This window comes from Nannospalax galili, unplaced genomic scaffold, assembly GCF_000622305.1.
Source record: "Nannospalax galili isolate Female #2095 unplaced genomic scaffold, S.galili_v1.0 scaffold412, whole genome shotgun sequence".
NCBI classification, from domain to species: Eukaryota; Metazoa; Chordata; class Mammalia; order Rodentia; family Spalacidae; genus Nannospalax; species Nannospalax galili.
The window spans coordinates 269,073-284,104 of record NW_008331547.1 but is presented as its reverse complement, the minus strand read 5'-3'; the positions used below and the strand labels follow the sequence as shown (position 1 = coordinate 284,104).

At 40.5% G+C, this 15,032-nt stretch overlaps 1 protein-coding gene across 1 annotated transcript; it reads right to left on the bottom strand.

Moving 5' to 3' along the window:
- Positions 1-6,926: 6,926 nt before the first annotated feature.
- Positions 6,927-14,175, bottom strand: LOC103728739 (prolactin-2A1-like). The gene is made up of 5 exons (XM_008826696.2): positions 14,096-14,175; positions 11,372-11,550; positions 9,160-9,264; positions 7,951-8,130; positions 6,927-7,192 (listed from the first exon to the last, which is right to left on the bottom strand). Exons 1-5 carry the CDS (start codon positions 14,121-14,123, stop codon positions 7,007-7,009), a joined length of 678 nt encoding a protein of 225 aa, XP_008824918.1. The 5' UTR covers positions 14,124-14,175; the 3' UTR covers positions 6,927-7,006.
- Positions 14,176-15,032: the final 857 nt, after the last annotated feature.

Sequence of the window (15,032 nt, the reverse complement as noted above, 5' to 3'; positions counted from 1 at the left end):
ACACACACACACACACACACACGTGTGTGTGTGTGTGTGTGTGTGTGTGTGTGTAGCAAGGCCTATAGAGTTAACTTGTCACTCTATATGTCTTTCAGGGTGGGTCCATCCACTGGAGTTTAGTTAACCTGCCAGGACATAAGAGTCTTTTGAGGTTTTCTTTCTGTTCTTTTACACATCAAACCGTGTACATGTAAATAGGGGTAATCTGCCTCTTCCGTCCGTGTTTTCAATCCCTTCTGTTATTTCCTTCTTCTTTGTGCTGCAGCTAAGATCCCAAGCATCGTAGTGACTATGACGGGGGAGTTGGCACTGTTGTCTTTTCCTCATTTTAGAGGAAATACTCTAATTTTTTCTTCATCTAGTATACTGTTGGCTAGATGTTTGTCACATTTATCCTTTATTATGCTGATGTATGTTTCTTTATTGTGTGTGTGTGTATGTGGCGTGCACATGTGTGTATATGTTCTCTTGTGTATGGAAGCCAAAGGTTGACTTCCAGTGTCTCCCTCAATTGCTTTCTCCTTTATTTACTAAGGCAGGGTCTCTCATTGAACTGAAAACTCACCAATTTGGCTAGCCCAGCTAGCTAGCCCATCCTTGCAGATCCTTTGACTCAGCCTCCTGAGGCCTGAGACTGCAAACAGCCACCATACCTCCCTGCATTTCTCTGTAGGTGCTAACTATCTGAATTCCAGCCCTTAAGCTTGTGCAGTAAGTGCTTTATGCACTGAAGCATCTCGGCAGTCCTCAAAGTGCTCTCCTACCTTGACTTTCCTTAGTGCTTTTTACCTTGAAGGGATCTTGACCTTTGTATAAGGCGTGTTCTGTATTTATTGAGATGATCGTGTGATTTGTTTCTTTCAGTATACTTACCTGTATTACATTATTGGTTTTTATATATTGAATGATTTTCACATCCCTGCGATAACAATTAATTGGTCATGATCCGTGATCATTTTGCCATGTTGTGGGGTTTAGTTTGTAGTATATTATTAAGAATATTTTGTTATTGTTGTTATCAGGGTCATTCCATCTTTATAGAATGATTCTAGTAGTATTCTCTCCTCTTTATCTCTCCCTTTCATGGAATGGAATAGTTTGTGGAGCCCTTGCGTTAGCTCTGCTTTAACGTCTGATAGAATTCAGCACCTATCTTTTCATTGAAGGCAGAAATATTTTTTTCTGCTCCTTAACCAGTTTTAAGGAATAGATCTACTGGGCTTCACCTGGGGAAAAGCCTGACTTCCTTAATCTAAGGATCATTTACCGATCCAGTCCTAAGTTCCCGGTCTTCTATCATTTGTCTGCCTCATCTCCTCCACAAAGTCATGATGGCCTGTGGATGTCTCCAGACGTGCCGTATCTTTGTTTCTTCTTTTGAGGAATCCATGTTGCCTTTGTTTTGGACTATTATATTTGGATGTGTTTCCGGACTCTCCTTTCTCTGCCATCGCATAGTCCTGACAGCTCCCAGACCAGCTCCTCTTTTTGGCCACTTCCGGCCATACCGCGTTCTTGCGCTAAGATGTGCTGCCTTTCCATTGTCCGACAGAACAAATACTGTGCAAGCAAACTGGTACACCGCATGCTCCGTAATGGAAAGGAGTGCACGCCAGAGGCTTCCTAACACCATCCTACAGCACTGCGCATAGCACAAGACAGTGAGACACCAAATGTTTTCTTTAGATCACTGAAGACGGTGGCGGCATGCATTAATCCTGTCAGAGTCGCATTGACGATGTGTCACTTAGGGACAAGCTTCTCACAGACAATTATTCTCTGCATTTGATCAGTTCTGGAAAGCTGTAATAGAACCCGCCATCTGATGCAAAAAGAAGCTCTTTGGTGAAGGGTGAAAGGTACACTTGTCTGTAGATATGAGGATGTATATTTAGAATAAATTAAGAGATGGCATTGGTCTAGGGACGTGGCAAATCCTTTTCTCTAGGATTGAGAATCCCACTGAGTGGGCCTCAATTCCAATTAGAAGTCTGTAGATCACCCTCAGTGTAAAAGTGCCACTGCTACACTAATAGTGAGAGTTTGCTGGGCTGGTAACTGCTGCTTATTAGGGTTTACAGCGAGGCCAGAAGATTGTAAGAGCCAGAGGGGTAGATGACCACAAGAAAACAGATTCTTCCAGACAGCTTATGAGTTACTCATGTGAACACACAACAAAGGTGACAGCGTACACAAGTCCTATGCAAACTTAAACCAGACAAAATCCCAGCATAGACATGATGAAGTGGGTAAGAAACCCCAACCCAACCTGTGAACTTTTGGTAATTGATGACTGCTGGGATGGTGAGAAGGTTTCTTACAGGGATGGGACTCTTGGTAGTCTCAGTGGATGGACCCACAAGGAAGGACATTTGGGGACACAAATCAGACTCCATAGGTCATGATATAGATATGTATGAGAATAACATTAAATTGGGAGAGGGACAGTGGGTGGACATGAAGAAAAGGGAGGGACTCTAAACGCCATCAAACTGTATCATATGAAAATCACAAAAACTCAATTAAAAATTTAAAAAATAAAAATAAAAAGTAAGTGATCACTGACAAACTATTGCTATCATGAATATCCAAGAAACAAAAAAAAGTGAAAGGTGCATCAGAGTGGAGAGTTTTCAGAAGTAACACAAACAGCTAATAGACATTTCTTAAATGTTCAGTATCGTAAAGCATCAGAGAAAGAGCAGTGCCAACTGCCTTACTGTTCATCTCACTTTAATCAGAAGACAAAGAACAGCAGAAGGATTGTGAGAGGAGTGTAGTGTTCATTCACCATTGGTGGAAGTGCGAACTCTGCAGCCACCGTGGAGATCAGCATGAGGTTCCTCAGAAAGCTGATGCTATCACTGTCATCTGACCTGACTGTACGACTCCTGGGCATTTACCTAAAGGTCTCTGTACTGCACAAGAGAGATACTCACACAGTCATATTCATTGTTTTTATTTGCAACGGCCAGGAAATAGAATCAGCCTAGATGTCCATCAACTGAATGGAAAATTAAAACATGGCATATTTACACAATGGGGTTCTATTTAGCACTAAATGCAATTTAGGTGATCTCATGTGCTATCATCTCCCAGCTATCCTTTGATTCACGTTTTTTATTCTGTCTAGCTTATCTTATTGTATGATGTTACTAAAGCAGTTTCATATTATGTAATTCCATCTCACAAATTCAGTAGAAAATACTGGAAGACAAGCTTCTTACTTCTCATTTAGTATTTGTAGTACAAATAATGTGTGATTTGCCGGTCTCTAAGAACAATCAATTTCTGTAATTCCATTGTTTCTGTTTCAATAATCACTGATAGTATTTTCATGATGTCTGAACCATTTCTTTAAATGTAATCTTATTTGGGATCCATAAGGAAGGAGGAATTTGCTGTATTTTCTTTGGAATGGGTGTGTTATGGGAAATTGAGGAAGAAGACCAGCCAGGCACAGAGGAGGCACCAAGAGACTCAGGTGGAGAAGTCAGGAGAGTTTACTCACGCTGGTGGGCTCCAGTGGAGTTTCCTCTCCCAGAACCTGAGCCCACAGTTTGGGTCCTTCACCGTTATTATAAATACCCTCCCCTCCGTGTTATTCTTTAACTGTCACAGAATTGTTTTTTAAGTTACAGCCTACATGACTATCAGCAAAGGTGCTTATGTGCCCTGAGACCTCAGAAAGAAATTCCTTCTGCAGGCGTGCTTGCAGAGACTGACATCTAGGGCAGGGCTTAGGATAGTTTTTCAACAGAGTTTATTGCAGGTACCACAGCAAGCGAGGCATTTGCATACGGATATTCTACCAGACAACTGTGGTGTTTGTCGCCCAAAATAACTTTCTCTATTTTAGCTCTGATTTCTTTTTCAACACAAACTTCAGGAAACACACAAAGGTGAAATTAGTGTATGGGGAGTTTCTTTTCCCCCACAGGCTGTGTGTAACACACTTCTCAAACACCCTTTATATCCCTGCAGCTAGTAGTTTTTGCTTGCGACTTACTCCTTGCTGACAGGTTTGGTTCTATGAAATCCTGTCTGAGAACCACAGAGTTCAGTTAAATGCCACAGTCATGGACGGGCTTTTCACTTTAACCCCTCAATTATTGACATGGTATTTCAAATTCATGTTTGGAAGCAACATATTTCATAGAATTAAGTTTCATTTTTTTTGCCAAATTTCTCTCCTTATTAACAGTATCCTCTGTGTTGGAAATATGCATACATTGATGGAAGGAAGTTAGATGAAAATGGAATGGTATTTGATGCTTTCATCAACCAATATCTAAATGTAAAGAACAGATTTAACCGTATTACTCTGCCTTTTGTAAAAACACAACCTGAATAATTAAAGTTGACATTTTGCATTCATTCAAGAGGTAATTGAGGGATTAAATGATTTCCTGGGGAATTTCATTCAGTTGTTTCTGAAAGATTTGGATAATCAAACTCAGAGGCAGGAACAGGATTCAGATAATAACAGCCTGGGCTATGAAGAGATCAGTTTGGCTGGATAATGTTTCTTATAGGTATGGGAAAGTATTTTTAAGTGGTAGAATATTTTTTTTAATTCAGACCTGCAGAATATCTAGGTTCCATCTATTTCTGGACATACAGAAAGTATATGGATGAAGGCAAGAGATACTTCGAAGGCAAGAAAAAATTTCAAATGAGGAAAGAAAAGAGGGAAGTGACGTGAAGAGGTCTGGGTATCATTCCAGTTAGTGTCTAACACTCAAGGTCCATTTAGGCTACAGCAAGCTTACTGCTTGACACAATCACAGCTGTTACTTGTTTTATTTCTTGTTACCTTTCCTTTGTTTTCCATATGTTCCACATTCTCTTTCTCTTTAGCCTACCCACATCTGTTTCATGTCTGTGGTAGCATTATTTTGGCTGTCTCTCACTGCCTAGTAATTTCTGCAAAATCCATGGCACATCTGTAAAGACAGTTTGGTCATCCAAATGCCTTTTAAGGAGGTTTGACATTAAAAAGAACCGTCATTTGGATGCTTAGAGGCGGGTGACAAGCTGAGCTACTTTCAACCAGTCACCTTTCCCCAAACTGAATAAGGAAAATTCTGCTTAGTTTGCTCTATGATGATTGATTGTTGATAAGGACATTGCTCCTGGGGTTCAATGAACATTAGAACTGCATGCAATTCTTCAGGTCAGTGTGTGCCCATGAATTTGACAGTATGACTTTATTTTAGTTTGTGTGTGTGTGTGTGTGTGTGTGTGTGTGTGTGTGGTGTGTTGCATGCACATACGTGTATGGGTACACCTAGCCTTGTGTGTACATATGGAGGTCATAAGAGGAAGCTAGGCACCTTCCTCTCTAGTTCTCTACTTTATTGCCTTGAGACAGGGTCCCTCTGGACTCACATCTTCATGCTTGCACAGTAAGTGCACTTACCCACTGAAAGATAATCCCAGATGCCTGAATTTGGCTTTCTGATCTATTCTGTACCTAGATGAACCACAGAGAAACGGGGTTTAGAGCACAGGAAGGTGTCAGCAGTGATCCGGAGTTACTTCAGGGGAGTGGTCATCATGTACACACTTTTTCTGTATCTGTTGGTAGAAACCCTACTTTGAGCTACTTCTTTATCATTGCTTTTTTAATTTTGAGACAGGATCTCCCTGTAATCCCATCTGGCCTGGAACTCGCTATGTAGACCAGGCTGGCCTCAGTCTCACAGAGGAGCTATTTTCTTTGCATCAAGGACATAAGAGCAGAGATTGTAAAGGAGGTCCCTGATGGCAGAGCAGTGGAGTGAACAGGGGAATGTAACTGGGGAAATTCTTCTGGTAAGGACTTAGAGGCGTACTCACTGTGTATCTTAGTAAATCACTAGAGTACCCCTGACAGACACACATCACTTAAGAGGAATTCACTTTGGGTTGTAGTCTACAATGAATCTTTGATATCATGTCACAGTCAGTCAAGTCAGAACTTTAGCTGTATTCTTAATCCTCTAATTTGAACAGCCAAGGAATAGAACTCTAGAAGAAGAAAGAGGAAGAAACCTCATAGGGACTTCTCATTTCCTCCTTCCTGGACTTCAACCCCCGGAGGATGAAGAGACAGTGTAGATATTAAATCATTAGGACATGAAATGTAGTTGAAGTTAGTCCAGAGCAGCACTGTGAATCCAGACTGGATGGAACATCAGGAATGTGTTTACAATGATGCCAAGAAGACAAGCATTCAGTAGAGTTTGCCTCAAGACAGCTGCAGGGAAGCCTAGACATTTCCTGGGTGTATCCTACCACTTGATAGACTTTTCAAAATTTCATGGAATTTGGGGATAGTACAGTTGTATTGCATTTCCATTGTCTGTGATGACACTAAAATGTTAGCTTATCAAAGTGGCTGGATTTTATAATATATTTGATATTTCCATATTTGGGGGGACATGGATGAACCAATTTACAATAATGTCACTCTGATTCTAAACACTTGACTCACATTAACATTCTGAGATTCTAAAGTACATTATAGAATATCTTATTTAAGAGTTTAACATTGGTTATTTGTGATATTTCTGAAAGGAACATGTCAATGGTATTGATAGATTTTGTATAAAATGAACACAAGAAATTTTGACTAGTTGTTTCTTGAGACTTTAACATCTTGAAGAGTCATTTTAGGGTCAATGGCATGGCTTACTGGATCTAATTTTCTGTGCAAATTAGAGTGTCTGAATGATCCCCCTAACCCATAGAAGGAGAGAAGCGAGTATGTAGTTGTCCTCTGACCTCTACATGTGGCCTGTGGTACATGTGCCCTGTGGCCCACATGTGCTGCCTTGCAGCACATATCACAACACACAATAATGAATAAAATAAAATACATACTTAGAGCATCAGGTTTTATTTTTAAAGAAGAGACAAACTACGGTGGATCATGCGTTCACAATGTGAAAGTTTAAAAGAAGATCCTTCACATGGCATCATCAAAGAGCATCTAAGAGTAGGAGTGAATGTGGTTCACTTAGCACTCACTGTACGGGTCCATTTGGCACCTCAAGTGCTTCAGATGAGTGGTAGCTGTTTCTGAGTCCTTGATCAGGCATCGGAACAAGTTATAAAAGGCAAAAAGGCGAGTGTCTTCATTGTCTGATTGCAAGGATTCCAGTCCAGACCAGGCAGGGTAGTTCTTGTTTTCTTTATCTTCAACCTGAATCAAATCAACCAATAATAATCAACTATTAATTATATATCATTATTACTTTGCCTTTATTCATTCTAAATGTCTATTTCAGATTTAAGAAAAGTTATGATTATAAAATCTCTAAACGTATGCATTTTCATGAATCTTGACCAGGGTACCTGTAAAGTGTTAAACATGTAAAACTAGACATTAGATACATGTATATGTATTTGGGTATGTAACTGATCCCGGACAAAGAACGCAAGCACAGAAGACAGAGAACCATGGTCATGGATTTGGCTGATGATCACGGAGGAACTGTTGTCTGGTCTGTCACTTAAGGTGCTTTACGTGTCCTCAGTACTGTCCCTGTATTTATAAATTCTGGCATTACAGCATCACCCTTTCATGCTTTCTATCAGATCCCTTCTGCACGTAAGTGTGTACCCGATACCTTAGGTGATTGGACTTGCTGGTTTAAGATGGAACAGAAAGGCATTGGCTGTGATAGCTGAATTTCTTAGGAATCTGACTTTCTGCTCCAGAAAGGTACTGTCCAAAACAGTGTGAAAGACAGCTGCTTTGTCCTGAGATCCTGGGATGTGAGGTTCTGAGTAAAGAATTTAGGGATGGGAGTTGATGGCCATGCCTTAGCAGTGAGGCTGTTGTCACAACTGGATGGTCAAATCTTTTCTTACAAAGTGGAGTATTTAAACATTCCTTTCTCATTACCCAGGTCACCTCCTTCATGCGTGAGAAGCACAGAAGTGATGGGAAGGGCTTACCCTTCTGATTAACTTCCTCACACCCTCCAGGAGTCCTTTGTGGTTTTCTTCAATTTCTGTGGCATTAGAAAGCAGAGCAGCAGGGGCTCCTTGCAGACTACCCATTTCTTCCACAAGATGCTGCAGAGGATTGGTCCAGGCGCCCAGTAGAGTGTGTGTCAGTTTCAGCAGGATGACAGGCTAAGCAACCACATTAAAATAGGTAAAATACAACAAGTTTAGATACAAGCAGTTTTTCTTCAAAGAATATATTCAGCTTCCCTTTGTTACACTAATGTACATTCAAAGCATTCATTTATAGAGAATGCAAGTTGTAGAAAGTGAAAAAAAAATGCAGCTCTAGGCCACATGATAGAGAATATTGGTGAAGATTAAATTCAGAAGTGTAGGTAGAGTGCTTTATGAAGTTTCTAGCAAAATGGTAACTCTTCCTGCAGTTCCTGTTTGTATTTTATTGCTGTTCACTTCCCTTGTACCAATTATTATAAACGAGAATGGCAGACAGCACAAAGCTGGTGTCGTGCGCAAACCAATGAGGAGGTAGATTGTGTGGATGCGTAAGGACTCGTGATGATGCTGAGACAGCTTGAGAAGATTCGGGGCAGGGGCAGGATGAGGGAGAAGAGCACTTATCAGGTCTGGCATGAGATGGAGACTCATCGTCAATGGAGGCCACAGCTTTGCTCTCTGGAGGGTCATATCACGTTATATAGGATGGTTTAGTGGTCAATAATGTAAAATACTCTCTTCACAGGACTCATTAGTAATATATGATAAAGTAGTAATATAGTAATATTACTATATAGTAAAATAGTAATTACTATATAGTAATATTACTATATAGTAAAATAGTAATATATGATAAAGGCCACTATATTAGCATGTCAAATACATACACATTACTGTATGTTTAACCTTGAATGTCAAAATCCGTTCAGCCTTTTCCTCAGAGGGGCATTTGTGAACAGGTCCTCTGTACAGAGCAGTTATAGATTCACTACAATATTACTTATCATTTGACTTTGCTTATGATTAAGCAATTATGTCATGGAATGTGTTTTGGTCTCTTACTCCTCTTCCAAATGTATGAATGTGTAACTGCCTATTACACACCTATAATGAATATGTGGCCTGTGATGACCAAGAGCACAGCAAAGCCAGTGTGCTGCTTTAGATTTGGTTGAAAAGAAACAAAGGCTGAGAACTCACCTTCATCTGCTGTGCTTCTTCCTCCTTTTCTGGAACAGCGAGAGAAGATGTGTGGCAGGTGGGAACCCTGTCATTGAACTCCAGGTCCTGGGTGTATTGTTTATCCTGAAATGACGGAATAGTCAATGAATTGTCGTTTTGATATAATGTAATATATCATTGACTGGAATGTTAATATGTGCAGTTTTATTTTCTGTGCACCTGTGTGTGTCAGTGTGTGTATGCCACACGAATGGGGTTTCCTGAGAAGACAAAAAGACCATGTTGGAGCCCCTGGAGGTGGAGCTGAAGGCAGTTGTGGGTTGCCCAGTGTGGGTGCTGGGATCCAATCTCCAGCCCACTGCCGGTCTGCAGATTCTCTCAACTGCTGAGCCAGTTCTCCAGGGTCCAGTATATTAATGTATTTGACACATACTTTTAACTAAAAAAATTTCCCTGATTTTTATTGAGTTTTGTGCATTTCATATAATACATCTTAATCAAATTTAGACCCTCCCCCCTTTTTGACCCCTATAGCTCCCCCCACCCAATTTCAGGTATTCTGTCATCTATGTTAAGCCCTATCTGTCAAGCATTTCTATCCAGGTGATCCTTGGTGCACAGGGGTCTAGTCAGCCTACCGAGAGTTTCTCCCTTAAAGAAGATCTACTCTCCCTCACCCCACAGTAATCATTTGCTGATATTTCCTTGGTTAAGAACTATTTCCCCAGTTTTATGCCAGGTTTTTATCTGATAAGTACTGAGTAAAAATGAAATTAAAGACTTATGAAAGAGATCTTTTTACTTATGTTTCATGAATTGGATCTGTATTCCACATTTTTGTTTTCTGTCTTTCTAATATCCCAACCTCTTCCTCTCTTTATTATCCCCAGCCTTTCAAAAAGATTTTAGTTGACAAGCAGGCATTAGATCAGCAAATTGCAAAGCACTAAGTGTCGCGAGTGCCATCGTTTTAAACCAGTATTTGTGCCGTACTGTTTTGTATCCATATTAATTCATCTTCTTTTTGTTGGTTGGTCTGTACTTACATATTTCCTAATGAAGCATCATTATGTCATAACACTATAAATATTCTGCCAAACACCGCTGCATCTATACAATTGGTCCCTTATCAATTTCATTGTAAATTCAGAATGTAAGTGTATTGATTGTGACAAAACAAGCAATAACAAACAGGATAAAATACAGTAAGAAATATTAAGCAATTAGGCAATTAATTTATGTGTTAATCAATGTGGTATTATTTATTATATCTACTTCCATATATTTAATGGATATATTTATTATCTGACACATTTACTACTTAAAATTATTATTGTGGAAGCTATGATAGTTTGAAAAAATTGGTAGGATGATGTCAAATATGAAGGTAGGTCCAACTGGTTGGGCAATGGTAGAAAAACCAGGGGTGGCTGGGTGTGGTGGTACATGCTTTTAATCCCAGCACTTGGGTGGCAGAAGCAGGTAGATCTCTGAGACTGAGGCCAGTCTGGGCTGCATAGCAAGTTCCAGTCCAGCTGGGGTTCCAGGAAGGGCCTGTCTCACAAAGCAAAATAGCAAAGAAGAGAACTCGGTGAGTAATGTGTAGGCCAAGAATACACTACAAACTGGGCGCTACACGTCAGTGCCCCCTGGTGAAGTCCTTAGCTATTGTCTCTTTTACACACAGCTTGCAAAGTGCCATCATCATGAAGGGAAGGCCTTCCAGTGGACTGATTATTTATTCTAATTATAGGCACACATCTTGGAATTTTTCAAAAATTCTTTCTAGCACTTGGTGAATTCTGTAAGTGACAATATTAGGTTGTTCATCCTGACTCGGCTTCCGTCTCTAAAATTTCTGCAATGTACAACTCTTCTCTGATGCCTAGTGTCTTAAACGAAGATTCAAAGAAAGACTGGTTCATTCAGGAAAGAACAGAGTATCAAACTCTTTACTAGACAGATTTCAGCTCATTACGTCACAGGAGAAAATCAAAATGAATGTTAAAAAACTGAGCAAAGAAAAATCACAGTATTAGTGGCAAATGCATTTTAAAGCTGTTCAGTTCTTTTGTCCCTCCTTTTAGTCGTTCCTGTCTTCCTTCTCCCCGTGAAGACACATTATTTGAAGGCTGATCCATGATGCTTTCTCCTTTAATCTATAATACACCTAAACCATGGGCCTCGAGGTCCCTTTTGGAAAGAAACAGGAAGTCAACGGTTTACTTACAAATTCAGTGAATGTGTCTGTGACTTGGTCCCTGATTTCCTGAGACACAGTGACCGCCTGACTGAAGTGGTCTGAGAAAGACAAGTGGCAGCGGTTGCTCCACATGTAGCACACCGGGTCAGAGGCCGTGTTCTTCCCCAGCAGCACGTTCGTCACCAGCAACAGCAGCAGTGTCCCTGCTGAAAACAAGAAGACCCTGGGGCCTGTTCTTCTGCGTTCATAAAGAATCATCCTCTCCAAGGGAGTTTAACCTGTCCCCAGTGATGTCCATTGCACAATCTTGGTACGGTTTTAAGAGTCAAAAAATTTACGTGTGTGTGTTCATATCTGTGTGTGGGTTAATGCACATGCATGTGGGTGCCTAAGGATGTCAGAAGAAGGAGTTAGATTCCCCAGAGCTGGAGTTAGATGTACTTGTCAACAGCCAGATGTGGGTTCTAGTATCCAAACTCCAATCCTCGGCAAGAGCAGCAAGTGCTCTTAACTGCTGAGCCATCTCTTCAACCACTAGGTGAGTAATTTTTCTCCCACAGATTTCCACTTTGAAAACTGTGCAGTTTCCTGTATTTTTGCATTGTTCTTGGAAGTGGTTCTGTATTTTGCAAATATTTGGAGCTTAATTTAATTTTCAGCCTGGGTGTAAGTCATTCTCTTCAGACATTTTAGGGTTTTACATTTAATTTGTGCGTAGTTTGAGGTATTAGAATGACAGTGCTGTGGATGATCCATCTCACCTGTCCCATCAACACACTCTTATATATCTGTGTGTCAGGGGCACGTCTATAGTCCAGAGACTGTGCAGCCAAAGGCCATTACACGTAAAGAACCACATGTTGTCCTTGATGACTTGCTGGCACTGGTCCTGGGAATTTCATTTTCTGCTTTTCAAGCTCTGTATACCACATGCTTTTGAAATTGTTGTCAATGATCAATGATGGGTTGATTAGGGACCTCTAACATAGCACTACTTTATACTCTAAAGAGAACGAACTATCATGTATATATCAAATCAAAAAGGCTGTTTAATATTGGTGACACTAGTATGGAGAAACAGTAACAACAACAACAACAACAAAAGATCTATGGACCTTGCATGGAAAAGTGAACATTAACACTTAAAAAGACTAAACATACTCCGAAACTGTCTAGCACACAGGACAGCATCAATCTTTTACCTGCAAAACATGATATTTTCAGATAATCTATATTACTGTTCATATTTTATAGAATCTTGAGGATTTTCTAAATTAATTTCATTCCTGATATCTATATATAGTATGTGCATATGTATACATTCTTTCTATTCAGTATCTGAAGGATAGTCACAACATATTTTTATCTTTAAATTAATCCTTTGAGAATGTCATACAATATACTTTGATCATATTTCTTGCCTCTCCCCAATTCAATGCACTTCCTCACTCACCCAACTTATTTTTATCTTTTAAAAAATCCGTGGTGTTCAAGTTGTGCTGTTTATATATTTTGGGGTGTGTGACCATCCCCTGGCGCTTGGGTGACCTACCTGGAGCTACACCTTAAAGAAAGGTTCCCGGCAGGGATCCTTCGCCAATAGCTCCTCTGTCAGGTAGGGGTGGAATTTCCTGCCTGCCTCCCCTTTCCACACCGGGATTTGCGCATCTTTCAACCCTCATTAGCGGAACTTCCTTCTGCGTAGATGTTGGCTAGCACAGAGACCTAAAAATGCTCAAGGTACAAAGAGTAAGAGACTGCAGAAGGCTCAGTCCTAAATGGGCGAGCTGTAGCACGTCCCTTCTCCAAAAGCTCATGGATCATTGTGGAAGAGGGGACAGAAAGATAAGAGCCAGAAGCAGTGGATGACTACAAAGGGAAAAGCATCTTCCAGGGCATGAACACATGTGAACTCATAGCTGTTGTGATAGCACGCACAAGTCCTGAAAGAGATCCAGTCAGGATATTGACAAGGTAAAATGAGTTCAAGCAGACGAAGGATTTAGATTTTCTATTTCACAAAATCAAGTGAATGGTTGTTACTAATTCATTGTTCTTGGAAATGTTAAGAAAAATGAAAACACTACCAGTAATGTGCTTTAATTAAAAACTCTGTTTTCCTTCAAAGAAAGTGTGAGAACAGTTTAAGACCTGCATGTACTTGCCTTTATCTACTTTCCTCTCTAGAGTTAAAACTTGAATGCCTTTATTCACCTCAAGCAACAGAAGACTCCGGAACTGGAACGTCCTGACTCTTCCATCTGCACATCTAGAGATGTGACTCATAGATTCTTTCCTCCTCTCATTCTAGCCAAATGTCATAGCTGAGGCAACTTTCACATTTAAGAAAGATTATACCTTATTCTAGAGCTCTACTGGGCATTGGGGTTGTGTAGACACACTCATGGTTTTTAGCCACTAGAAAGCAGTAATATTCCCACTTTCTAACTCAACTCCGTTAGTATGACACCAAGTGTCTCTGGACATTGCCGAATGTCTCCAGGAGAATCAATGGTTCCCTTTGAGAGCCATTGATATGAGACTACTTGCTGCCGATGTGCCGTAGAACAGGGAGAAGTTTGGCTCGGCTATTCACTGCTATACTTCTATGGACGAAGCATGAACCAATGATCATTCACCACAGATAGAGAGCTGATAGCACACATACAATGGTCTTTTAAAATCCGACTTGGTAAAATAATGCACTGTTTAAGCTGACCTAGAGGAACATGGATGAAGAGGGGTACTTACCGCATGGTTGACTCAGAGACAGCAGCATCTCTAAAAAGTCTCACCAAGCTTGGACGCCGGGTCCAGAAAGCTGCTCAGTGGAGGAGGCTTTCCTTCTGTTGAGTCCTCACCTCTTATATAGTGCAGCACACCATCTCCCAGGGCATGTGCTGCTAGGGGGCAGAAGGAAGTAAGACTGGAATTCCAGGTGAGGGTCCTATGACTCTCCCAAACCAGGAAGTCTTAAGCCTAGTTATTTCTGTATTATTTGGCTTACTCTAGGGCAATGACTAGGGTCTAAGTTATGCTGTAATTCATGACAACCATCTCTGTCTATGCAGGCTGATGGACATGTCATACCCAGAGGAAAATAGTTCTTACCAACACTTCACCCTTTTCTTTAGGCTCTGACATATTTTTCTCTTCTGTTCTGCAAAGTTCCCTATCCGTATGTGGTGATATCTCTATTCATTGTTTTCTGAGCATTGACCCACCAGGCAACGGAGATAGCCATTTATTCTAAGTGGTTTATTCTTTAAGAGACTTTGCTTGCATTCAAAGCATACTGTAAATAGTTTATAGTAATGTATATGTAGAAAAACAGATGTTTAGAAGGGAATTTGGCAGACACCTCACATTTTTTAATTAAACAAACACAAACACCTCTCTGTTGAAGCGCAGGTCAGCCCTAGCTATAGATTTTTCAACCAGGCTTGAGTACCAAACATTGGTCCACTCTGGGCTCAAAGTCAATCAGGAGGTAGTTGGCTGTCTCTGTAGTAGCTGTACCACTATTGAACCTTTGCTTACATCTTGCTTGTCTTTGTGTATGACATTGACCATCGGCAGAGCAGTGTTCATGGTCACTCCTCACACAAGCAGCCAGCATAATGCTACATCTGGCATTTCATTGCCTTGGTTTTTGTTTTTTGTTTTTGGTCTTTTTTGTTATTTTGTC